This window comes from Papio anubis, chromosome 14 (assembly GCF_008728515.1).
Source record: "Papio anubis isolate 15944 chromosome 14, Panubis1.0, whole genome shotgun sequence".
Taxonomy (NCBI): Eukaryota; Metazoa; Chordata; class Mammalia; order Primates; family Cercopithecidae; genus Papio; species Papio anubis.
The window spans coordinates 23,291,726-23,318,863 of record NC_044989.1 but is presented as its reverse complement, the minus strand read 5'-3'; the positions used below and the strand labels follow the sequence as shown (position 1 = coordinate 23,318,863).

Below are 27,138 nucleotides of genomic sequence, written 5' to 3'. Positions count from 1 at the left end.
TGACAGCAACTTTTCAAGCATAGAAATCTCTGGGCCCTGGTGACAACACATCCCTCCAAACCCTGGGCCCCTGGTGGCAACCCAGCCCTTCGAGTTGTAACACACGGTGGATTCCAGTCCAGTGGAGAGAAATCCGCCACGTGGTGTTGGGAGACAAGCCTGGCCTCACTGTCCTCACTCCCAGTTCTTGTTGGTCCAACTTTTCAGGAAGAAAAAGAGCTCTCACACTCAGAACATTCCCTGTCTGAGTACCAGAGGCCCTAGCTCAGCCACCAGCCACCCGAGTCACCACCCAGGCATGGGAGCGAGGCCCAGGCCATGGGGAGCACTATCTCCGTGTACTCTTTTTTTTTTTTTTTTTTTTTTTGAGACAGAGTCTTGCTCTGTCGCCCAGGCTGGAGTCCAGCAGCGCAATCTTGGCTCACTGCAAGCTCCACCTCCCAGGTTCATGCCATTCTCCTGCCTCAGTCTCCTGAGTAGCTGGGACTACAGGTGCCCGCCACCACACCTGGCTAATTTTTTTGTAGTTTTAGTAGAGACGGGGTTTCACCGTGTTAGCCAGGATGGTCTCGGTCTCCTGACCTCGTGACCTGCCTGCCTCGGCCTCCCAAAGTGCTGGGATTACAAGCGTGAGCCACCGCATCTGGCCCTCTCCGTGCACTTTTAAAAGACCATTTTATTATTTAATTACCTCAGGCTGGCCCTTTACCTCCTCAGCTTTTCTGGGCTGTTTGGGAGATTCCCTGTGGCTCCTGTCACTCCATGGTTGTGGGAAAAGGGAAAAAGGAGATAAAGCATCTCCTTTGGAGGGGAAGGGGAGTGATTGGCCCCGGAGCCTCCTGGCTGGTTGGTGAGGTTGGCCCTGCCAGTGACTCTGGGGTCTGTCCCATGGCAGGCTACTGTCTTGAGGGACTGGCCCTCACCCACATGCCAGCCCTGGGCACAGCGGGTGCTGCCCTCCCCTTTGTGGAAAACTGGCTGGAAGGGGAGAGGTGCAGGGAGGGCCTACTGGATCCTTTTTTATGGTCAACCGGACTCATCAAATCGATGGCAAACAAACCCAAGACTGTTAGGAAACATCTATCCCTGCCTCCTGGCCCTGGGTAAACATGTTCTGTGTGGTGATCTTGCTCAGGACCCAGGGACCGAGCGGGGGGCCCACCCAGGATCCAGTCCAAAGCCCAGAAGCCAGAGACAGAAGCAAACTCAGAATTTACATCTACAGCTCAGAGCTTAAAATTTAGAACCCAAAGCCCCAGCCAGAGCCCAATGTTTGACACAGTTCAACCAGAGGCTAAAGTCGACCTAAAATCCTGGCGCTGAGACACCTGGACAGAGTCCCGAAAACCCTCCCTGGCCCAGTGTGCTGGAAAGTTCCTTTTGCTGCCTTGAGCCCTCTGATTGGCACCTGACAGTGTGCATTGTATTAATTATGGTCAGAGCTTTTCAACATGCAATAAAAAGCTTTTTAAAACGTTCCGATGGGAGGTGATTAACTCTATTAAGTGGCATTATGGATCTTTCTATCTGTTGCTTTCATAAACATAGTTGTAGGCGCAATGTTTTATTATGGGCATAAAAATGTCCCGCATTACAATGCATAAGCGCATATTGATGTTATATTTCTTTAGTGTGCTATGTGCCTCAGTCCCCAACCACTCGGAAAAGAAACTACACGTCTTAATAATTTATGTTCCAAGTTTTAACCAGGATTATCAATGGCAGCTTTTGAGCTTTCTCTTTTGGCAACACAATACATCATAGTAAAAATGCACCGACAAGCGATGTGTCCGTTTGATTTTTTCCACCTGAATCAGCAGCCCAAACTCCAGACACAGCAGTTTAGGGCAACCAGCACACTGAAGAATTTAAGTCTAAGCATTTAATCTGTTCTTTCCATAAATTTCTGCTGCTTGTGCTTTATAATGATTCTACCAGAGGAAGTTTATTTATATCGCAGATTTTCAGCATCAGCACATTGAGAACACAACGGCAATCGCTCAGTCAATAGCTTACAGCCATGTATAATATCACTCCGGAAATCAAAAGCCCATTTGGAGAAAAGAAGGCTCAGATTAAAGTCACTTTAAGACATCAATAACTTGGAACTGGCTGAAGAGAAGTTATAAATATCCAGGGTGCGCATATGCAAATAGGCGCTCACAGACGCGCCACCTCCGCGCGCCCGGGAACCTCCCGGTGGTCCCCTCCCCGGCGCACGTGACGGCGGGGCCGCGGGGCGGGGCGCCGCGGGGCGGGGCGGCCCGAGTGGACTCGTCACCACCTCCTTCTCCTGCCGGGCACAAGCAACCCCGCCCCAGCCCGCGGGGACCCGAGGGGTCTAGGACTGGGGCGTAAGGCAGGCGAGGAGGGGACCCCTACCTGGAAACCCCAATAAGCTCAAGATAACAAGCACACTTCTGGTTGCTTGCTAATGGTCCAGAGGGGCGCTTTGATGACCCCCGCCTCGTGCCTGCAACCATCTATCTCACTCCATAGCATTCGTCCTCAGCTGGGGAGTTTGGGGACTGGGAGTGGTCAGGAGCAGGGCGGGGCAGGGGAAGCCCAGCACTTTGAAACGCTTCCTCCCACCTGCCACCCTCTCAGAGACCAGACTGCTGATGAGATCCACTCTTGGAATCCTCAGGGCAGCTCTATGACAGATTGCCCCCATGGTACAGGCCAGGAAAATGAGGCGCAGAGTGTCACTGGTCCCAGGCCACACAGCAAGTGAGTGGCAGAGCGGAGATTTGAATCAGGTTCTGCTTAATTCAAAGCCCTGCATGTATGGCTTTCAACCCACCACTGTGTTTCCCTGTTTCCTGCTCACCCTGCCCCGGGAAGGCAAGCTCGGGCCCCAGGAAGATTTAGGGGTTCCTTGGGAAGGTGAAGCCCAAGTTCAAGGAGCACCACCGACAGTCTGTAGGTGGTCCAGGCTGAGGAGAGGTGGCTCGGGAGGCCAGCTGGGTGGGACCCCTGGAAGGAGCAGAAGCTGGATGGAGGAGCCAAGGCAAAACCCAGGGGGATCTGGAAGTGGGGACGGGGCAGGGCTCTGTCCTTAGGTGGTAAGGGGGCCTCTTGCCTTTGGGAGGGAGGGAAGGCCAGAAGCACCTACCAGGAGGCGCTGGAACCCCAGGAGGGGCTGGTGAAGTCAACCGCCAGAGATGAGAAGCTGCAGTCCTAGAAACTGTCAAGGCCTCACATGGCCAAGGGCTTATCTTGGCCAAAGCCCCCACCATCTATTGATCGATCGATCAACAAACAACAAATGCCTCCAGGAGAAAGAGGAACACTGATCACTGCTCAGAGCACGATGTGGCCCTGCACAGAGCGAAGATCCATCAAAAAGGGAATTTCCTATGGTCAGTGGGTGATAGTAAGACAGTGAGGTTAAATCCTACAAAAATATCTGGACGAGACGATGTGAGAGGGCAGAAAAACTGAATTAACTTTGTGTTAAGACCATTGAAGCTGATGACTGAAAGTCAAATTTTTTCAGGATGACTTTTGCTGAAAGACCCCCTAAGGGCCCAGAGAGCCCCCTCTGCACCCTTGCTGAAGCTGTCCCCTCCTCCTGGGTTCTACCCTCCCTGCTCTGGTGCCTACAGAGCACCTGGAGCTTGTGCTTCAGTACTGTGGGCAGCACTGATCTTTTCATCTGGAGCCATTCATTCACTCATACACTCAACAAGTGTTTACTGAGCATCTGTCATGTGCCAAGCACTGGATACAGCAACTGGCTGTCCCCTTGGAGCATGGATTCTAGAGGATACCTGGCGACCTGCCCAAGGTCTCGTCCTATACAAGGGCAGGCACAGTTCGGCTGGCTCAGAAGCACAGGGCAGCCAGGCAGAGAGAGGCCCTCGAGCATGCATTTGGGGGCAGTTGGTTCCAGAGCTCCCAGTAAATAGCTTTTCAGGGTCTCAAGCGTCAGTCACTCATCATCTCTCTTTCCTTCTTCCTAGTGGGCCTGGGGGTTGCTCATGGGTTTGGAGATCCTTCCCAGCACAAGTGCCCGGGGGCACTGTGGGGGCACCTCTACTCCACCACGAGTAAGGCCATATCCTTCCAGAAAACTGACCTAGTCCCAGGAGCAGGATTACACACTCATTGTCCTTCTGCCACTGGCCATGCCAGGAGGGATTCAGGCCCAGCCCCAGGTGCAGCTCAGCAGGGCAGGGGCCTGGCCCTGTGATGAACGCATGCAGGGCAAGGCCATGCCAGGTGTGCAGGTGCAGTCTGTCTGCGGGTGGGGATACAGCGGGCCCCTTATCAGGCGTGTGGGACCTTCTGAGGTTGGGCTTCTCTCCTGTTAAAACATTTTTTCATGGTTTTTTTTTGAGACAGGGTCTTGTTCTGTCACCCAGACTGGAGTGCAATAGTGGGATCATAGCTCACTGTAACCTCAAACTCCTCGGCTCAGGCAATACTTCCACTTCAGCTTCCCAAATAGTTGGGACTACAGGTGCATGCCACCATACCCAGCTAAATGTTTAAGTTTTTTGTAGAGATGGGGTCTTGCTATGTTGCCCAGGCTGGTCTTAAACTCCTGGCTTCAAGTGATCCTCCCACCTCAGCCTCCCAAAGTGCTGGCATGACAGGTGTGAGACATCATGCCTGGCTTCTCTTTCTCTCTCTTTTTTTTTTTTTTTTTTTTTTTTTCTGAGATAGAGTTTTGCTCTTGTTGCCTAGGCTGGAGTGCAATGGCTTGATCTCAGCTTACTGCAACCTCCACCTCCTGAGTTCAAGCGATTCTCCTGCCTCAGCCTCCCAAGTAGCTGGGATTACAAGCGCCTGCCACCACGCCTGGCTATTTTTTTTTTTTTTTTTTGTATTTTTAGTAGAGGTGGGTTTCACCATGGTGGCCAGGCTGATCTTGAACTCCTGATCTCAGGTGATCCACCCACCTCGGCCTCCCAAAGTGCTGGGATTACAGGCATGAGCCACCATGCCCGGCCAGCTTCTCTCCTTCTTACTGACCTGGGAAGAGGCTGTGGAACCCCCAGCTTCCACGTGAGCCCCAACTGCCACCTGCCACAGGGGAGGGGCTGGACTCCCAGAAGGCTGGAGCCTGATGAGCTGGGGGTTGTGGGGACAGTAACCTGTGCCCCTTGTCTCTTTTGGGCTACGAGAACCAGCTCTTGTTGGGATGGAGTGTTCGCCTTCCTGGAATTCTCCTGCCTCCCCAGGCCTCTCTGGTGGGGCTTGAACACTTGTTTTTGGCAGCTCCTCATGTGGAAGCTCTGGTTTCTGTTTGGCAGCTGCAGGGGTTCCGGGGATGGTGGCTGGGAACCCTGATGAGCCCACACCTGACTTTACCAGGGAGGACAAGCTGCCTTGGCTCGGGTGGGAGCACCTGTGTAAATCAGAAGAGACGGGCTGAGGGGGAGGCAGCAGGGAGCTGAGGTGACCTGAGCCACCTTGGGTAAAGCCAGATGTGATGTCAGCATACTGTCTCTCAGTTGGTGAGGCAGGGGGTGGTCCATGCCTGCCTGGTCTCTGGCCCAGGCCATGTCCCCAGGAGCCTCCACCTGGGAGAGAAGAGTGAGTCACAGAGAAAAGACCTGTCTGCCCTAGGCTGGCACTTGGGCCTGGGGGCTTCCACATGGTGTGAGGGTCCAGGGAAGCTTTCTGGAGGAGGAACAGGCTAAACACAGGTCTAGATAGGAGTGATGTGAGGGGCCCTGTGAGCAGGTGCAGCGCTGCGGCGCACAGGTGGCCTGAGCAACTGGTGAGGGGCTTAGTGAGAAAGGAGGACCCCTGAAGGGCTCCAATCAGGGGAGGGCCTGGCCAGTGGCGTGTTAGGAGGATTGCTCTGACCACGGAGGCTGGAGGAAATGAGGAGGCAACACGCCACTCAGGGAACCCTGAGGGGTGGGAGGGAGAACTGAGACCACAGAGGCTGGCCAGGCCTGGAGGAGGGCCTGGCTGCAGGAGGCCCTGGGGAGGAAGCCTGGTGGGCTGGATGATCTCATGGGAGGCTCAAGGCTCTTTAGCGCCAGGCACAGTTGGGCACGAGTGAGGGCACCGCCTCTGATCTGGGACCAGCTGCTCATTTTCCAAATGGGGAAGGGAAGCAGGAGCTGAACTGAGCCGAAGCCAGGCCCCTCTGTCCTCACACCGGACATGCATCTGCCAACTACCCAAATGACCAGACCTGGGACTCAGCGCTGAGAATGGAACAGTGAATATGGGGTTGAGGACAAGGCTCTGGGGTGAGGGCCCTGCTGTCACTCAACTGCCTGGTGTCCACCCGCTGACCCACTGGGTAAGCATGGGAAAGTTATTTGACATTTCTGAACCGAAGTTTCCTCCCCTGTAAATGGAGGTCATGAATGTACCCACTTCAGAGTTGTAAGAATTAAATGGGTCAACACATGGAACATGCTAGAAGAGTGTCTGGAAGGTAATAAGCTCAGTAAGTCCCCCGGCGCCACTGCCGACGGGTTGCTCAAGTTACACACTGCACAACTCCAGGGGGTGCCATTCAGCTCACCCACATCCTAGGTTTCCTTCGTTATCATGACAATTTTCTGGTAGGTGGCAGGCAAGGGTCCTAGAAAAGGGTACCTTTTTACATTTCATACACAGTTGCTAAATCGGTCAGCGGCGGGGGTGTTCTAAAGTCACTCAGTTGAGTGGGGGAGACAGACATGAAAATAGACCATCAAGATGCTGGCTGGTGGGGAGGATGAGTGAAGGCTGCGCTGCGCTGGGGTGAGCTGAGGAGAGGCTTACTCTTCCACGCTGAGGCTGGGGCCTCTCAATTCTGACCAGAAAACCGGGATGTCACAGACACCCTGGGCCTCACAGGTCTCTCCTGAGGAGACCTGGCTCCCAGGCCCTCTGACCGGCCCAGCAATTTGAGCGGGGCCAGGCCGTGAGGCTGTGGCTTCAGTTCCCAGAGGCTGAAGTCCCCTTTCCTCTGTGTCAGCATGTCAGTGTGAGTTCCTCCGCCTCTGCACTCAGTTCCGCTGTGGGAGAGGCAGGCGGACACAAACTCAACAACCGGAAGGCCTCTCAGCGGCGGCGGCCCCTGAATGGCTCATCATTCACCTGCCATGACGGACAACGGGACGGCCCCTCATGGACGGCCACCTCCCCTGCCCCTCCAGGCTGCTTCAGCCCAGGAGAACGGAACCTCGTGGCTCTGCGCAGAGGAGCCTCGGCCAGTGTCAAGGGGACGTGGGGCCTGTGCTGAGCACCTGGGAGGCGCTTCTGTGAGCCTTGTGGGGAGCCAGAGTGAGGCTGCTTGCCCTCTAATCTGCTGCCCCCCAGCAATCGGCGAGGCCAGACCTTGTCACTCTGTCACCCCCAGACTCAGCAGCCTGTGCTGACGGGGGCATCTTCCCCACCCTGGTGTCCAGGGCTCAGGGGGTTTTCCTCACCAGCCTCTGACGCTCAGGCAGGGCTTTGGCTCTGGTGGCACAGGCGGGGAGCTCTGGAAGATGCAGACCCCTATCCTGGAGCTGGCCTTGGTGGGGGAGGGTGGAACCCTTGAAGGGAGTGAGTAGGGTTGGGGAGGACGATGGGGAGGAGGGTAGAGGAAGGATGGGAAGAGGCAGATGAGTGGGCAGGAGGGGGAGGAAGGAGGAAGGCCAAGTGTGGACAGGGGACACACAAAGGGAGCTCACAGGCTGTTCTGGGTGCCGTGGAGCTTGAGGGGCCGAGATGCACAGCCAGCTGGCTACACTGCCCCATGGCTCCTCAAGGCCCATTGGTCTCAGAGGCCTGGACCACCCCTAACGGCTTCTGTTAGGCAGCTGAGAGACCAGGCCAAAGCATCCACCTTTAGCCTTCTTGCTTCTGCTCCTGTCAGAGCCTCGGAAGCCTGGAAGGCTCAGCAAGGACACCCCGGTGACCAACCAGCCTTCTCAGGCGAGGCTGGTCCCCTACTCCCGAGGCATAGCTCTCAGTGCTCCGGGGGAGCACCGGGCCCAGGGGGTGAGGAGATGGCAGCCAGGACTCTCTCAGGGAGTCCCAACCTCCCTCCCAGAGAGCGCCAGTGAGTTCTTCCTGCTCTACTGGGCTCCTTCAAAGCTATCAGCACATGGTTAATCTTCCTTCCGTTCAGAAATGCAGAGTAATTTGCCCGAATGGGGATTTCTGCATATTTATACTAATGTCTGTGTTTAAAGCTTATGAGACAGGGAATTGCTGAGAGATGTCCATTAGCAATATATACAGACGGCAATTATTTCTTTATGGTGTGTGGTTTGACTGCAGAATACTTTATTTCAATAGAAGTAGTGGGCTTTGCCTACTGTGTTTTCTTATGTGCCAGGAGAAATCAATAAGAACAGTAAAGAAGTGAAAAGAGGCAAGAATAAAAGGACTGTGCCCTTTTAGGATACGGAGAGCCCTGAATATGCTACACCGCAAACTGCCTTCGTCCTGAGAATCTAAATGCATGTGCCCGGGTTGGGGGAATTCAGTACATTTAAGGATGCTGCTGAAAACTTGCAAACCTTCCTCAGGAAGCCTCAAATTTGTTCAGCCCAGGAAGAGCTGGCAGGGGTGCCTTGTCAGAGACAAGCAGGAAAAGGGAGTAAGGGGTGTCCTCAGAGGACCTCACTTATGGCCTCTACTCCCCAAACCCCTATTTCCACCCTAGGACAGAAGCAGGTTTTGATCTGAAACAAAGTAAACCCTAAGACTAGAGGTTCACAGACCAAAGATTTCTGGAATGTTCACGGAGGATGGTAGAAACCAGTTTTTAATTTTCTTTGCTGTTGGGGACGAGCGGAGGGGAAGGAAACAGGACTGTTCCAAACTGATGAAACACCATGCAGGTGGGGAGGGCCAAGCCCTTCTTAGGGAGTTTCAGTGTGGAAGATGCTCAGCCTGGGAGATGCCAGCCAGAAAGCCTGGGAAATTCCTCCCCTCTGCAAGCCCCACCCCGTGCTAATCCTGGCTCCACCTCACCTCCGCCCAGCTTCTCCTGGACTCACATGACTTTTCTATATTGGTGCCCAGGAGCTTAAGGCAGACGAGTCTTAAGCGGGCATCGCAGACAGACCGGACACCTGTGCAGTCTGGAAGAACTTCTCAGCTGTCAGCCATGGGAAGGCGATCACTCAGCCTAGGTGTTCCAAAGAGGCAGAACTGTCCTAAGGGGCTTTGCAGATAAGAATGGCCCCAGAAGTCGGGTGGAGGAACGCACATGGATGATGCAAACATGATATCTGACTCTGCGTGGCAGCAAGCTGCTGCTGACATTTCTCATTCCTGCTCCGGGGAGCTGCAGTGCCTCACAGCCCTTCCCCTTCGCCTTCCCTCACATCCTTCGGTCCTACCAGTTGGTCCTCTGCTCCAGGGCCTCTGCTCTGCTGGAACATCTGGGCAGCATCACTGGAGCACAGCCCACCTCCTCTGGGCCAGCATCTCCCATCGCGTGGCCTCCTCAAAGCCGGCTTTCATCTGCCGGTGACGGTCCCCTTGGCGGGTAGGCACTATTCTTTTCCGGCCCCAAAATAGTTCCCTGAAGTCGACGCTGACTTCTCACTGCCTTCTTGCACAGAAATCTCTTCCAAGAGGCGCTGGGGTCCAGAAGAGGGACAGATGGTCCCTTTCTTTTTATAACATGGCCAGTCTTTTGAAGTGAAGAGCTATAAACACAAGTTTTGTCTTCAGCAGATGTTCTGTGGGCACAACAAGTGCCACTTTGTGCTCTTAAGCAACTGCGAGTGGTGGTAACTGGGAGGAGTCTGAGACTGGGCAGAGCTTTGGTGCATCTTTGGGGGTCTAGGGGCTGTCGCATGACGATTCCCGTTCAGGCTGCAGTCAGATCTCACGTCTCTGCTCAGGCAGTTCCAGGTCCACACACTTCCTGGAAACCATGTCTGCTTACCCTACCAGAGCCCGGGGACCGCCCCGCACCAGTTCCGCCTGTGCAGTGGCCATTTCTGAAGTGCTGGCAGTCTAGCTGTACTCTTGTGCAGCTCTGCTAGCTGATCCTGAGGTAGGGGCTAAAGGCTGAGGACTGGGTGGATGCTCTTCCAGAGGCCCACGGACCATTGGTATCACTTTCTTCCTGGAGCTATTTATGCTGATTTGGGGACCTTGCTAAGAACAAGAATGGCTGGCCAGGCAAGACATCTGTGGAGCTCCCAAGGAGCCGTAGGCCGTGCTAGATGTCGGCGGGAAGCCAGTTCCTAGAGCTCTGTGCTGGTGGCTCCTCATTCATTGGTGACAGGAACACTAAATGGATGTACTGCTGTCTGGTAGATTTCAAGAATTTAATTCATTTTAAAGGGCATAAGCTCAATTAATAGGCCTCATCAACTTCAAAGATGTATCATCTTTGCACGGAATTGGCTCCTTCACAGGATGACTGGCTGCATTAACTTTACTGCATTGGCGACGCTCTGATTAAGGCGTGGGAGATGGAGCAACAGCAAGGACTCCCCAGGGCCGCCGGACTCCCAAGCTCCAGTGGCTTTGGCGGTGGCCAGTGCTCTGTCTGCAGCTTCCTCAAATGGCCCAATGCCCCCTGTGCTACTTTGGGAATTCCATCTACCTACCCACCCATCCATCCACCCAACCATCCCAACAACAGTTTTGGAGATGAGGAAAGAGCCCGAGAATCGCCAGCTTATACAGAGAAATATCAGCCACGAGACTGTAGGAGACATGAAACAGCCACTTGTGGGACTTGCCCGTCCTTAGCCCAGACATGCCTGGTGACCACACAGGCTACAACAGTAAGCCTCAAGGTGTGGTGAGGTGGATAGGGTATGGGCACTGGAGGCAGGCAGCCTTGAGACTGACCCACGTTACCAGCTATACCTGGGCAGGGTCTTAAGCCAGGCCTTAGTTTTGCATCCATGACCCTGCCTCACAGGGCAGAAGCAAGAAATACACAAATACGGGGTGAATATACAATTAATATAAAGTGGTAGGCACCTACAAAACATCCACCCCCACCTCTGTTCCCTTCCGGAAGATAAGGCTGCATCTCCCAGCTCTGCCCACCAGCTTCCCTGGAACGGCACTCCCGACCCCAGCCTGAGACCAACAGCAGGGTTCCTCAGGCGGCATCACTTCAAATCCTCAGGCGGCATCACTACTACAAAGACCCAGAGGGAGGCCACATGTCCACGTCTCTGCTTTCTGGGATCAGTGCCATCAACTAGGAATCTTGAAGGTAATGAACATCTCCATATAAAAGAAAGACTGAAAACATAGAAATTATTTTTGGATCAATCAGAATTTCTGAAACCTGCCTGTTCACATGAGCAGATGGATCAGGAGCCTTCAGAATCACCATGGTAATTCCTAAACTGAGGGGCGTGTGAGGTCTGCAGCAACAGGTTCTATTTGGGGTCTGAAAAGAAAGCAAGGCAAGCCGGGGATGCTAACTGGGCCAGGGCCTGGCTCTTGAAGGTGCTCTGGCCTCCACTGGAGAAACATGGCTCCCAGGAAGGAGCTGGGTGATTTAGTTTTTTTTTAATTTATTTTTTGAGATAGAGTCTCACTCTGTTACTCAGGCCAGAGTGCAGTGGTGCAATCTTGGCTCACTGCAACCTCTACCTCCTGGGTTCAAGCGATTCTCGTGTCTCAGCCTCCCAGGTAGCTGGGATTACAGGAACCTGTCACCATACCCGGCTAATTTTTGTATTTTTAGTAGAGATGGGGTTTTGCCATGTTGGCCAGGCTGGTCTTGAACTCCTGACCTCAAGCAATCTACCCGCCTCAGCCTCCCAAAGTGCTGGGATTACAGGTTGCAAACCACCGCACCCGGCCGAAGCTGAGCAATTTAACCAGGATATAAGCGCCGTTTTTGGAAACCACTGTCGCCACAAAAAACACTCATCTGATATTTGTAGAGACCTGGAGGGTGGGAATCCGCCCAGGAGAGTTCGCCAAGCAGGAATTCCAGAGAAGCCGCTGACATGGGAAGTGATGGGGTGGGGGCTCCCGTATTCTCGAGTGAGAGTTTGCCCTTGTCACCTTTTCCTCTCCTTTTGGGACGATGTCTCCTCCCTCATCAAATCATCCTGTGTGGCCCTGGCTGACCTTGCCCATGTGGCATCATGTGTGACTTGGCCCCTGTGAGTCGTGCATGTCTTGTCCCTGCTCTTCCTCCCATTCATTCCTTGTGGAGCTGCCAGTGAGTACAGAGGGCTCCCGGTGGGATGCGCTGCTCTGATCCCAGCGGCTGGCAGTGTGCACCACATGGGCAAGCTTGGAGAGGCTCAAGAGCTGGCCTAGTGCGGCCCATGCAGATGCGGGGCTTGTCCCTGTGGAGTTCTCGGTCTGTGGGAGGAGAGAAGGGGTCTCAGAATGACAGCTCCTAGCAGCAAATGAAGCAATTCCACAGGGCACCATGGCATAGGGGTGGTTTCACAGGGAGCTTTCCGGTGACAGATTCTGGGGGAAATGTGATAGCTAGGTGATACCTCTGAGCCTCAGTTTCCCCACCTGTAAAGTGAGGTTTTCCTGGATGACCGTAGGTAGCATCCTACTCTGACATGCACTATGGTGGTGAAGGACGGAGGTAGAAGGGTTTGAACGGAGCAGATGTGTTGCTGCTCAGGAGTAAACTCCCATCAGCAGAGAGGAAGGTGGAGAGTTGCTTCAGTGTGCACAGCTGGGGTATGGGAGTAGGGTAGGTGGGCTGAGACACACCTACCTCCTAGACTTCAAAAGGAAATAATTCAAAAATTCAGAGGGCAAGTTCGCTTGCTCCCAAGTTAGGGGCAAAAAGCTGCTGGAATGAAGGTGGGGTTGGGGGTGTCTCGATCCTGATAAAAAGGAGGAGGTGGGGACACCGAAGAAACCAGCAGAGTGGACAGCAGGACTTTGGAGAGAATTTTTTCTCTTTTCATTTCGTTTGGAAGTTTAAGTGTATATTTGTATATCTCTGTGAGTATAAATGTGTGTTTTAACCAAATAAGCCACAATTATTAGAGAAAAGTTAGAATATCTGCAGTGTGATGCTCAAGACCAAGGAGGTGACAGTCCCTCTCCCTGGGCCACCTCAACTGTCGCCTGGTATCCCGTTAAGAGGCACTTGACAGGCTGGAGCATGACCAGGGAGGACACGCACATGGTAAACGGGTCCTTCGCAGGATGGGCAGCTGAGGCCACTGGAGATTTTTGGTCTGGAGAGAAGGAAATTCTGCCACCCTCCCAAAGCTGAAGGGCTGTCATGTAGAACAGGGACCAGCTTTGCTCTGGATGGCTCCAGAGGGCAGGGCCATGGAGTGACAGGAAGAGACAGCTCTTAACCATTTAACAGGACAGACTGTCTAGCAATCGGTGGTTCCTGCTTAGTTCCCAGTGGTGACGGTAGATTCCCTCCCAGCATGAAAGTTCTATGGAAAAACAATTAACCCCAAGTGTGGATGATTCTAATCATGGGAAATATATTCAGTGCTTAGTTAACAAAGCAGAGGGAGCAGCCTGTAGCTAAACCAGGATAAAAATGGCAAAAGTGCACTTATGAAAAGGTTCAAGCAAACCACTGAAAACACCCACAGGTAGAAGTCAGACATTGTAACTACATGGGAACTGTGCCTTGTGAGGGGCTACCCTTTCCATCCACCAGCTAGACAGACTTGTAGACTGTTATGGACTGAAACGTGTACCCTCCCATCCCAAATTCCTATGTCAAAGCCCTAATCCCCAGTGTGACTGTGTCTGGAGAAAGAGCCTTTAAAGAGGAAATTAAGGTTAAATGAGGTCATAGGGTGGGTCCCTACCCAGTCGGACTGGTGTCCTTCTAAGACCAGGAAGAGACACCAGGAGTGCTCATGCACAGAGGAAAGGCCATGTGAGGATACAGCGAGAAGGCGGCTGTTTGCAAGCCAAGAATCGAGGCCTCACCAGAAGCCAACCCTGCCCGCGCCTTCATGTTGGACTTCCAGCCTGCAGAACTGTGAGAAAATACATTTCTGTTGTTTAAGCCACCCAATTTGTGGTATTTTGTGATGGCAGCACAAAATGAAAAGTTAGAATATCTGCAGTATGATGCTCAAGACCAAGGAGGTGATAGTCCCTCTCCCTAGGCCACCTAGCCTGTCCCCTTGTGTCCCTTTAAAAGGCACTTGACAGGCTGGAGCATGACCAGGGAAGACACACCTTAGCAGACTAAGATGTAGCCATGGCGTTGACTTTGCTGATGTTGGTGAAAACGAATATACACTGGCATCGTGTGTAGCCCTGGATCTAGGGCATTAAGCAATGACAATGAGAGGTCATTTGGAGGAGGGGAGGGCAAGGTAGTGAGAGGCCTGTGGGCAGAACCAGACTGTTCACAGTGCTGTGCTTAGTCATCCAAGAGGCTGCCAGGACACTGTAAAAGGAAGGAGCATTTGCCTTGTGGTGTACTGAAAACACTTGGGCTTCCCTTGAACACAGACATAATACAAATGGTTTAAAAATATAAACATATATTCTTTTTCAAAGAAGAGAGTTACACGAAGAAAACAGGCAATGACAACGATTTCAATGGATGGTGACCTTTCAGCCATTTTTTCTTCAAGCAATTTACACAATGTTTTGTGCTCCTAAAATACTCTGCTTGTATTATTTTTACCCCTTATATTTCTAGAATAGTGAGTGTTCTCCTGAATGGAATGTAATTTCAACCAGATCGTTTCTCATTGAACCAGTTTTGTGCCATGTTTTCTCCAGTTTTGTTTCCTATTTGGGGTGCCATGATGTCCTTCCCTCCCCATCACACGGGGACAAGCAGCACACATCCCACGCCGTGGCCCAGCTCACCTTCTCGCAAAACTCCTCCCAACCTCTAGAAAACTCTAGGGCTCAGTCCAGCATGGCATGCTTTTCCTGGCACAGACAGCAGATGCCAGATATTTAAATAGTGGTTAGGCAACGGGAAACTCGCCATTAAACCCCTGTCATGACAGGAGAGAGCGGGGTGCACAGAGAACTTCCTGCCCATGGATGTGCACCTGATTTCCCTGTTGGGGGTTAATGGCCCCCAGTGTTTTCTACCCAGCTCAAAGCCCCTGAGGATCAAGGAGGTCTTCACCTTGCAAGACCAGGATGGCCTCGGAGACGATGGACTCTTGTGCAAGATCTTGGGTTGTTACCCCAGCAAACACTAACTGATGAGGCTAAGAAGTCAGCCAAGTAGCCCAAGCGGGCTCCCTGGGCTTGGCGTGCCAAGCATTCAGAGAAAGGGATGGCTTGGGCCTTTGTGCTTAACTCACTAGCTGACCCTGTCTCAAATCAGGACAGGCCCTGCAAACTGTGTGCACACACGTGTGTGTGTGACTCTATGATAGATGGATCTATTGGAAAATCATAATTCTGTGTCTCTGGCACTTCCCTCAAGCATTCTTTCCTAAGATCTGGCATTTGTAGAACCACTCACTGTCCCCTTAACTTTCCTGCAGGCTCTGTCTAACCTGACCCCTCTTTTCTCCAGCCCCTGAGCCTTTATTGCTGGCACCCCCTGGTCTCCCCAGCTCCCCCAGGGCAGACTTGCACCTCTCTCCCAGGGCCTGGCATGGCCACAGGCCTCATGTGCACAGGAGCCCAGACTGCATGGGGCATGCAGCTGGCACCCTGCCTGTTTCTTTTGCCTGGCTCAGGAGAGAAGCCACGTGTGGGCTCTGTGCACAGGAGGTGCCTAAGACCACAACGTGATGGCTCAGTAAAAACTTGGTGGTGCAGCAGGGAGGGAGGGGACATGACTCAAGCTCCTGAGTGGCCTCTGCGTGTCACTGACCTGGAACCTCACGGGTTACCCTGCCGGTGTCTGCTGGGGCCTGCTGCTCCTGAGGGAAGACAGTGTCTAGGATCAGGGCAGCTGGCTTCCTGCCGCGGGTCAGCACCATCACCTGAAGCCCCCAGGAAGGAAATGTCCCCGCCCTTGGCTCCCGTCGGAAGAGCCCTCTCAGCCCCATGGGCAGGGTGACCTCTGGCCCTGTCAGACAACTGGGGCCAGAGCAGGGCTTCTGACCTTGAAGATACTCAGCAGAGATTTGGGGTTGAAAGGCCATCTGCTCCCGCAGCCCCACAGAGAGAGGGCCCGGGGTGCCTCGCTCTGCCTGTGCCCTGCTGAGCAGGCTGGGGCAGCCAGGGGTCACCTCCTGCTCCCAGGATGACACTGTTCCTGGGTGGTCCAGCGGCCTTTGCGGCATCTTTCCGCTTGCCCGGTTCACTCATAGTCAAATGATCTGTTAACAAAACCGTTAAGCCCTGGACAACTCTCCAATTACTGATGAACAAGCCCCGTGAGGACAGAGCCCCGCGAGGAGGGGAGGCTTCCTGAGCAGGGCTGGGGCAGGTACAGCGCAGGCGAGGACGAAGAGCCTTGTGCAGATGGAGTTTTGAATTCCCCAGGCTCTGAGACACACACTGCCTGCAGGAGGGTGTGTGTGTCAGGGGTCGGGGCTGGAAAGTCAGGGCAAGGGTGGGATGGCGGTTTGGTTTCAGATCCATGTTGTGAGCCATTTAGTCAGACTTGGAGATTATTTTGGACAACCCTGCTTTAAAAGCAGTGGTGGTCCTGAGGTTAAGGTGCTCCAGACCTGCTTTCTTCTCCAGAAGTCTTTAGGATTTACAGTAGTGGTCATAACAACGGCTAATATTATTTGAGCCTACTGTGTGCCAGGCACTGGGCTAAGACTTTACATACATTATTAAATCCTCAAAGCATGTCTGTGAGGATGGCACTATTACCTCCAAGTTACAGATGTGGAAACTGAGGCTTAGAAACACCCGTTTTCTAGCAGAAGTTCATGGGGTTAGTGGGAAGTGGAGTTTGAATTCTACCCAAGCAGTCTGCTGCAGAATCTGGGCTCTCAGCCACCATCCATGCTGCCAGCCACACCCTCCTAATCAACTCTCTCTGCCTGCAGCTTTGGCTGTTTGGTCTGGAGGAGCCAGAGAATTCTTTTGGTCCCATCTATTGATGTGGCCATGGAGGACCTGGCCCCGGCGGTGTCCCTGGAACCCTGATTATCAAGCTGAATGCCACGGGATACTGAGAGCCCCTGGGTGGAGGTAGGAGGAGCTCTCTCAAGACAGATAGCTCCCAGAATTAGGGAGAAGCTCCTAGCAACAGGCTGCTTCCTGCTGGTTGTTATGGCCAGTGGAGGACTGTCAAACATTACAATGGGAGAAGGGGATTTTCTTCTGTTCACGGTGGATGCCCTGGGAGCTAGATGCTTCAAATATCATGATATCTCCTGGGACTCATTAACCTGGGACGCTAAAAGGCCGTGGACACTGAAAGATGGCCCTGGTACCAGTAAAATAATCACAGTGAACAGTTTTATAGTGATTCCTGCATGCTAGGCAATATACCAAGCCTAGGAGTACGTAAAATAACTCAATCCTCACAACTGTAAGAAGTGGGTTCTATTCTTCTCCCCCTTTTACAGATGAGGAAACTGAGGCAGAGTTCCAGAGCCTGTATGGTCTGGGGCAGGATGTAGTGGAGGTGCTTGGGTACAGAAGGAAGTCTGAAACAGGCGTGGGTCAGGTGTAGGTGGGTGACGGGTTGCAGAACAAGCTCTCCTAAGGGCACTTTCCATCCCTGTATGCCTGGGGCCCTGAGCACTGACCTGCTTTCATGTGAAGGGAAGGGGGAAGTCACAGAACCCTGGTGGGTAATTCTCAGCCCAGTGCTTTGTGCTCACATTCATCAGATGCTTCTGAGGCATCTCTGAGTGCGGGCACTGGCTCGGATGCTGAGCGGGGAGTGGGGATGAGATAGCGTCCTTGCTGCCCCCGACCTCAGGGGCTCACAGTCAAACAGTCTCACAGGCACTCGACCGAGGCACAGCGCACAGCTAGACTGGAGAGCCAAGGCCTGGGGTGTTGCGGGCAGCCTGCGAGCAGAACAGCAAAGGATGAAGTCGGGGCAAGCACCGAGTCAGCACTGGTCATCATCCCCAGAGCAGCTGGCTCGTTGGACAGTGTGTGGCAGGGCCAGACCTGCATTTTGAAAAATCACTCTGGCTGCACCACAGAGCCGGACTGGAAGGAATGTACTGTGGGCTGGGAGGCCAGCGTGCAGGCCAGAGGTGACGGTGGCCTGATGGTGGGGTGGTGGGGGAACAGAAGAGCAGAGGAGAGATACGTAGAAACCTGAATTAATTGAGTTTTCAGACTTAGTGCTAGAGGTGGACAAAGGGCTGGCCACAGACGACGCAGGCCTTGAGTTTGAACCCTGGATGAATTCATGTTGGCATTTCTGAGGCACAGACACAGGAAGAATAGGTCTGTGGGAAGACAATTTCCGTCTGGATAACATTCTGTGCCTCTGGCCTGAGTGTAGGCGAACAGCTTTATCATGCATTCCCAGCTTCTTCCAGAATATTTATGGAGGCTGCGGAAGAACAATGTGCCCTGGACATGTCAGAGTGTGGGGCAAGCAGAGATGAGATCAGTGCCAGGCCTCATGCCTGGGGAGAGCCATCCTGAGTCCTCCTGCCAGAAAAGGGATGCATCCAACCTCCCTTTTAGGGAAGGGGTCCCCATCCCTAAGTTAAATGGCTTGACCAGGGGTTGCCAGCCCTGTGAACAAGCATGGGCTTCTTCCATCTCCTCTGCGCTGGGGAGGGCCTGGCCTTCTGCCCCTTCCCTAGCCTCCTTCTCTGCTGAACTCTCTAGACCCTGGGCCAGAGGCAACAGTCAGAGCTGCTTTTGGTGGTAAGCAGGCACAGTGCTACGTACGGTCATGTCCACAATCTCACTCAATCCTCCCCGAGGCTCTATGAGGGTGGTACTGTCACCCCCATTCTAAAGACGAGGAAAGAAAGGATCAGAGAAGTGAGGAGGCTTGTCCCAGTCACATGGCTATTCCCTGTGCCTCAAAGTATTTTCACAAGATCTCATCACTGTTACCTGTGAAGACAGGGGCGAATGTGGCAGCGAGGATGAACACCGTGCCATGGGGTGGAGGTCCAGTGCCAAAATGGGAAGGGAGGAGCTGGAGAACCAAAGGAAGGGGCTGAGCCATCCCTCTCTTCCAGTACGGCTTCCCAGAAGGGAGGCCAAGCCTGTAGATGGATCCTCATGACCCCTCACCCTAGGCCTGCAAAATATAAAGTAAGAAGAGATACCTTTCCCTGCTCAGGTTGACACGAGCTTTGCTTTCTGGTCTAGAAGCAGGTAGGAGCAGGTGCAGCCTGGCTTTTCACTCCAAGCCAGGCAGGTGAAGACACAATAGCCTTTCTGCAGCTCACCACTAGGCCTGGAGCCTGGTACTTTGAAAGGTCCCCATGCATCCTCTGAGCCACCAAAAACTGTTTGCCAAAGGCGGCAGGGGTAGAAATAGCTACATTCATAGCCTGTGCTATGTCATCAGGCACGCACAGCTGGGTTCACGGGGTCCCAGGCATAGTAACACTGACTCCAGGTCTCACCCAGGCCTGAGCTTGGCCACACCTCTCCCCACATGTTAGCTCAGCGGTTCCAATCCAACGACGAGACAAATGTCTTAGGTACTTCATAACAGGATTCAAATGGAACGAATTCTTTTTTCCTCCCTTATCACTTTGCACACATGAAATCTATTTTTAATTAGCTTTCAATATATCATCTAAAAAAAAATTCTACAGCTTGCTCCCACCCCCAAATTGTTCTTAGAGAAAGAAAGATTTGTCTTGTACGTTTCTTAAGAAAATCTATATGTGCTCAATGCATTTAAATAACACTCATTAAAGTGAACGGCGCGCAAGCTGGCTTCTCTAGTCACAGATGAGAGACAATTGCTTGACCTATTGCAAATCAAAAAGCATTTCCACGCCACCTTTATTTTTCAACTGGTTAAGTTTTAAATTAAAGTCCCAATGCCCTTTTTGGAAAAGCAGACTAATAGGACCCCAACTGAAATTTTAGCTCAGTGGATCGGAAGATAATTACAAGAAACAAAATGTGAAATTTTAAATCAGGGCACTAATGAAGTCTAAAAATACCAGTGGCCCATCCCTCTGGCTGGCAAGACCTGTTCTTCGTGGAGGGGAATCTCCCCATAATTACTCAACCCTGGGAGAGGCCAGGTTGTCACGTCAAACAATAGCCGGGAAAATCGGGGACTTTAATGAGCTAGATCTCAAGGCGTTGCATGGTGGATCTTATTATAATGCTGGGCAAGGTTTCAAACAGAGAACAGGAGAAAAGGAAAGTTCTTTTCTTTTCCAAAGTGGAGTTCTGACTTGTGTTGACGCCATCACGCAGAGCCTCCTGTTCCCGCCTGGAGCCAGCTGTCTGTCATTTAGGAGTGTGAAATCAATTGGGCTTCAGAGATGTAAAATCCTAAGGGGCAAAATTAAAAGTGACCCAAATCCAAGCCCACGTGGTCCTGTTAGGAGCATGACTCTCATACGGCAAGTTTCAAAGATTTAGTTTCAAAATTCGGGTTTCTTATTTTAAAAAATATGCAGTTGTTTGACATTAGGTCTGACAGACAAATTATAGCTTCAGCAATAAAGGCTTTTAAGATTAGAAATGAAAAGAGATTTACTTATACATCACAAAAAAAAAAAAAAAAACCAAAACCCACCCAGGCTTGAGTTTGGAGGCATTTGTAGGCGCATGCATCACTCTTTCTTCCCCACAAATACAAGGGGATAAATCAACTGATGAGGCCGTAAATAGAGAAGCGAGTCACATGGAATTTCAAGGAAAGAGCCAGTGTGCTGGCAACCTCTGGAAATCAGGGTGATGGACGGGTCAGTTGTTGTCACTGACTGGTGGGTCTCGCTGGCTCACCAGAAGGCAGGGCTGCACCACACTTTCTAGGTCCACCCCATCCCTGGCCCTCACCTGGCCCTCAGTCTGCCCAGTGGGGCCTGGTAGAGGGAATATTTGCAGGGCCCCTATTTCTTGTCCCCTCCTGTCCATTGGCTCAGGACCACAGAGGATGGTTCACATCCTCAGGTCCCCGCACAGAGGTTACAGGAACAGCTCTGCAATGGTCATGGACCCCGTGGGCACAGAAGTCCTACAAGGTCCTGTCCCTGCCACCTGTGTCTTTCTGATCTCATGGGCTCAGGGCTGACAATGTTTAGCTGCCTGCACCCAGCAGCTTCAGTGGGGTGGATCCCAGCTTGGTGCTGAGCCCCAAACTAGGGACTCCAGTCCTATCTCAGCTAGTTACCTTTTTGCACAAAACAGCTCCTTTTCCTAGATGCATGCCTGGAACGTGGCAAGCCAGCAAGATCTTGCATTAGCCCTAGAAGACCCCAGAGGGGCGATGTGGGGAGAGAATATGCCGCCTGGTGCCTTGGGCTTTGGCATAGCCTTGGAAGCAGGATTCCCACTGCCCAGTTGTCAGAGTTGGTGACTCATGAACTTGAGCTGGGAGTAAGTTTCTTTCTTTCTTTCTTTTTCTTTTTTTAAAGGGAGACAGAGCTTAACCAAAACAATTCAAACAAAAAATCAATTTAGTCATTTTTTTAAAAAGATCTTAAAGCAAGAGTTTACCAGAATTTAGAGGTAATTTTCTATAATTTCGTCATTTAAAACTAGTGCTGATTTCCAAAACAAAAGCAGTCAGGGCTCAGCCAGATTGGGAATTAAACCCGACCGCAACCAGACATGAGCTTTATTGTTGGGATGCTTGACAAGGCCTGAAAATTGCTTAAAATGACAAAGGAAGAGACTTGGGAGAGAAGACAGGAGAGTGGCCAGTGGGGTTCCTTGCTCTGCTGAGAGGCAGAGCCCCCCAAAATGCTATCTCAAGGGGTTTTACGTGGGAAGGCTGGGAAGCTGTGCCCAGAGATGCATACTTTCTAGGACCGTCTAGTCTCCTCTTTCAAAGGAGATGTAGATACCCCACTGGGGCAGACTGCTTGCCGTGGACTCTCCTGCTCCCTCCTGCCAGGGAGCTGCCTGTACCTGGCAGTGGCCCAGCAGCCTTCCCCACTGCATCCATCCAGCAGGAGCAGGGACTTGGCTTGTCTGGGGTGCTAAGGGCTAGGCAAACCTATAGCAGAGGAACCCAGCAAGCCTCATATGTGTGCCCTGGTCCTCCTGTCCCCTTCTGCCTTCCAGTCTGGACTGATCCCTCATACAGACATCAAGAACCCTAATCCTGAGACTGGGAACTCCAGCTAGGACCATGTCCAGCATGCATCCTTCCAGAGGCTCTGTTCTGAAGGCTTTACCTTCGAGTTCCCTGGAGTGAAACTCCTCTGAGGCTGGGAGAAGAGGGTTAACTGAAGGCTGAGGCTGGAGGTGCTCTTTCCCAAGGTCTCACAAAGTCACCCCTGGATCCTTGAAACGAAACATTCAAGTGCCTCAAGATGGTCTGGGAACGTCTCCTGGGCCTAACTAAATTGCCTTGGGCACTGCTCTCATCTGATGGCATGACCGAGGGTGCTTTCCCTGGGAAGGACACAGTTCATGCTCTGAATTTCCTCGTGGGTAGAACATGGAGAAGGCCCCAAAAGGGACTGTTCTGTGGTCCCCTAAGAGTGGATGACTCTCACCCTTTTGCATCTTGGCCTGACCTTGGGGGTTGGAGGTGAGAATGGCCAGGGCTTGGGCTGGAGGGGGCGGGCTCTGGGCTTTGCAGGCTCTCCCTTCCTTCCTCTTCCTGGGCTCCCTCTTCTTACCCAGGTGCATTTCCCCACCTTCCTTGTCCCGCCCTCCACACTTTTCCCCTCCTTCCCCCATCTCAGGCCAGTTGTCTTGGGCAGGCAGAGGCTCCACTGCAGCCTCTGGGTTGGGGAGGCCAGTGAAGGAGCTGGCATGAAGCACACTCCTGTCCCGGTGGTGTTGCAGTGACCGCGCAGGGAGGTGCAGACGCAGGCCTGTGGGCAGGCACGTGGCAGCAGGACTTACCTCTGGGGTGCCCTGGGTCGGTGAACTCATACTTCCCCACGCCAATGGTCCGCAGCATCTGCAGCCCGTGGGCCGAGTCAGTTGTGGGGGGCCCATTGGTGGCAGGGGCACCACTGGGGAGAGTGGCGGACGGCTGGGCTGGCGGCGGTGGAGGCAGCAGGGGCCCTGCCATGTGGCCGTTGCCCACAGCGGTGGGTCCTGGGCGGGCCACCTGCCCCACACCGGGCAGTGTGGACACGGCCAGGGGCTGAGGGCTGGCATACAGGGCCTGGGCGGGCATGTTCACCACCACGCTGCTCAGTGGCTGAGAGGGCGGCTGAGGGAGCGAGTAGTGGCCTGGCATCAGCGGGAGTTGGGGCCCCACGTGGGGAGGCAGTGAGGGGGTCACCCCAATGACCGGGGCCTGGACGTTCACAGCCGGGCTGAAGGTGGGAGGCTGGGCCACTCCATAGGAGTGTGCGATCAGGGTGGGCTGGTTCCCGGCGGCCACCGTGGTCACCCATGGCCCTGTGCCTGTAAGGGAGATGGAAGAAACGTCATCTGCCGGTTACATATTCACTCAACAAACACTGACCACCCCAGGCCCTGCACTGGGTGCTGGGTCACAGAGGTGAATGAGACACCTGCGAACAGGAACTGACCGATTAGGAATCTGTGATCGTGGCAGCCCAGGATAAGTGTGCTGGGGGTCTATGAACAAACAGCTATTGGGGCTCAGAGGAGGAAGCAAGGCATGCCTGGGAGAGGTGAGAGGCAGCAGAGCAGAGAGAAGGAAGCAGAGCCCTTTGAGAGACTTGGGGACTTGGGTTCCACTCTCAGCTCTGCCACTTAGTAATTAAGAGCCTCAGGAGCAAGTTCTTTTTTATTTTATTTTTTGAGACAGAGTCTCACTCTGTTGCCCAGGCTGGAGTACAGTGGTGTGATCTCAGCTCACTGCAACCTCCACCTTCTAGGTTCAAGTGATTCTCCTGCCTCAGCCTCCTGAGTAGCTGGGATTACAGGTGTGCACCACCATGCCTGCTTAATTTTTGTATTTTTAGTAGAGACGGGATTTTTCCATGTTGGCCGGGCTAGTCTCGAACTCCTGAGCTCAGGTGATCTGCCCACCTCAGCTTCCCAAAGTGCTGGGACTACAGGTATGAGCCACCGCGCCTGACCTCAGCAAGTTCTTATTTCCTCTGATCCTCATTCTTCTCATCTATTAAATGCAATTAGCAATACCTACCTCGGGGGACTACTGGGAAGAACTGAATGAGGAAGATGTACTTGGAAACAAAACAAAACAAAACAAAACTAGCAGAGTGTCTGGCAGGTGGTGAACGCTCCATAAATGCTGGGGTTTCTCCTCCCTTTCTGCAAGCTCGCCTCTGAAGGAGGCAGGGGAAGGGGATGGTGGAGACGGGGGTGTTCGCTGGGCCCTCAGGTGAGGGCACTGGAGCCTGGTCCTCGCAGGAAGGGAGGGGCCCGGGTGGGGGACGTGTGGAAAGGCTGGCCAGGCCTTGCTGGGGAGGGCGGGCCTTGTGCTAGGCAATGTAGACATGGCCAGCCCTGGGGGAAACAAGAGAACTCCACTTTAGTCCTTAAGAAAACTTTGGCTGAACAAGGTGGGGTCCAGATACACCTCTTGAGAGCCGACGCAGAGGCGAGGTCAGCTGTGCCAGGCGGGGTGACCTAAGGGGGCTTGTGAGGGAAACTGGGAGACACCATGACAGGGAAGGCCAGTCTGGGCTGCCTCTGACTGAATGAGCCTGGGGCCAGGTCTCCATGGCCCAAATGCTACCTTGGCTTTCACAGCTGCTCTGGGGTGGCAGCGTAGACTGAGGATGGGGAGAGAGAGGGAGTAGGGGGCAGAGGGCCACTCAGCACCACAAGCCCCACAGGATAGAATGTGGAGCTGGGAGCTCCCTCTCAGAAAGAAAATGGCGCCAACGTGGGGCAGGAGCTAAGATGGCGGGTCACTACCAGACCACTGTCCAAGGGAGAGCCACTGTCTGGTGGTGAGGAGCGAGGCTCAGAGTCACATAGACCACGGTACGAGGCCTGGGTCGCCCCTTCCCAGCCGAGGGACCGTAGGCCCAAGCTTTTCCCGAGCCAGTTCCGTAAGCATTGTGATGATGCACAGAACAGGACACGTGATACATGTGCAACACATATTTATGATTTTGATAATGAGAGAGGTCAGGGAGAACTGGAAGCCAAGAAACTTCAGTGAAGTCATGGCAAGATTCTAGAACGGGCTGCTGATGAGAACTGTCCCCAAACCTGAAGAGGGGAGGTGGTGTCATTATGAGCCAGCCTGGGTGTCTTAGGCACAAGGCATGTCATCCCAAGCTCTACTCTTTCCAGGATTAGCCAGGGAGCCTGGAAAAATGCGTCACAACTTCAGAGCACAATGGGCGGGGCCCAGGGGACTCTGTGGCAGAGACACAGAGACACAGTGCCATGGAGGTGATTTACTTATGATGTGGTGAATGGTCCAAGGGTACAAGAGACCTAAAGAGAAGTCTCTAGTTATATGTGGCAAGCTCCCAGCATTTTAATCCGTGACTTGGTCCTGACGTGGAGTCTGCAGGGAACATAATTGGGAGGGGTGGGGTCAGCAACAGAAGCTGATGTCTAAGAGATCCTAACAGCAAACAGGGGGACACTGATGAGGGCTTGCTATTGGGTCCCCAAACCCAGCTGCCTAAGCCCAACTGTGAGGACATGAACAGGGGTAACTGTAGCTGCTGGGGCATCTTGGGGTGCTGTTGAGGCAGCATGTGACGTGGCTACTAGCTGAGCAGTGATGAGACCAGAGGTGCTGAAGGAAGCACGTGCCGGGCAGACCACTCATGGGCTATTTGCATTGAGTTCTGGACGCTGCACTTCAAGAGGGATGCAGGGGGCAGAGCAAAGCCCTGGAAGGCAAAGGGCCTGGAATCTATGGGCTGTGGGGCATGGCTGAATAGCCTGGGGTGTTTATCCTAAGACTTTGAGAGGGGCATGAAAGGGGTCTCCTGGCACCTGTGGGGCTGTTGTGTGGAGGGGCAAACTGAGGTGTTCTGTGGATCCTAAGGGGGGGCTCTGGGGCCAACGGGAGATAAAAGAGAGGGCATTCATTATGGCTGGAGCTGTCCAAAGAAGGGCTGGGATGTTGTACGAGCTGGTGAGTTAATTCCCAGTTCCCGAGGGTAGAACACCCCAGTTGTCATACAACCATTAGCAAGGAAAAACCTTACTGGAAGGCATGTCTCAAGAAATTTGTTATGAATCAGAGTACCCAGGTTTGGGAATGATGATTCAAAAGAATCCGGAGCCAATTCAAAGTCACCCCAACAATGTCATTCTCACTCCCTTTGCTCTCTGGAGTCCTTGAGTAGCAAAGAAAGAAGTAGAGAGACAGCTCCTTCACAGGGAATTACACACAGTGCCTTTCCCCCTGAACCTGACGAGGGGGCTTCTGACCCTGACAGGGTCAAGACCTGCTGTGCAGGAGTTGGGGTCCCCAGGAAGCCTCCAGCTTCTCACCAAGCCCTGGGCTCAGTCGTTTCTATCTGCCGACGAGGGACATACCTGGATTGTCACTCTCCCTCATCTGTTTGGAGGGTGGCTCATCAGTGTCCCAGGGTGTGGACTGATTGATAGGCGTCTGCCCCCACCGGATGCTGGTCGCCAGTCCCTGGGACTGACTGTCTGCCTTGGAGATGCCAGGAGCCTGTGGGAAGCAGATGAGGAGGTGAGCATGGCCTGGCCAGGGACCATTCTCCAGAACAAGACTCCCTAGGAGGGACCTAGCCTCCAAAACAAGCCTCCCGTTGCCTAAGCTTCGCCCACTGAGCACAGGGTCAGAGACAGAGCCTACTATGGTTCTGCCATAGTAGTAGCAGCTGGGACCTCTGCTAAACTCCTGCCTCTAGGAACACCCAGGCCAGTGCCTCCCTGGACACCCTCCGTGGCCACTCACTCTACCAGCCCTATCACAATGGGAAGAGCGTTCTGAGCTATGAGATGGGATCTCCGGCCCTCGGACCATCCACAAACCACAGCCACACAGATGCTACCAACTTATCAGGGCATGTGCTGAGCACTGTGTGCCCAGCCCAGCCTCTATGTCACCACTGGCTGGCTCTTGGACACAGGAGAGGACAGCTTTCCAAGGGGCCACCGGCAGGTAGCAGGTGAGGGACTTTATACCTTTCCCATCCTGCCCCCACCCCAGCCTCTGAGGCCCAGTCGTCCTATGGAGGAGGCGTGGGGAAGGTGGGAGCTGAGGCCCATGGCAGGGACAGCTCAGATACTGCTCCTAGGTGGACGGTGGGACCCTCAGCTCCTCTGTGCAGGAAGGAGGCAGGCTTTCCGCTCTGTGAGCCCACTCTCTAG

General features: G+C 53.3%; 1 protein-coding gene across 2 annotated transcripts in view; it reads right to left on the bottom strand.

Annotated features, from left to right (window-relative positions):
• The window catches only part of KLHL29 (kelch like family member 29), a 322,618-nt gene that overhangs the window by 43,242 nt on the left and 252,238 nt on the right, over positions 1-27,138 (bottom strand). For both annotated transcript variants that reach the window (XM_017947314.3, XM_031654960.1), the window contains 2 exons: positions 26,332-26,473; positions 22,777-23,289 (listed from right to left, as the gene is read on the bottom strand). In XM_017947314.3, the coding sequence (XP_017802803.2) occupies positions 22,777-23,289; positions 26,332-26,473 (655 nt within the window). The remainder of the gene's footprint in view (positions 1-22,776; positions 23,290-26,331; positions 26,474-27,138) is intronic.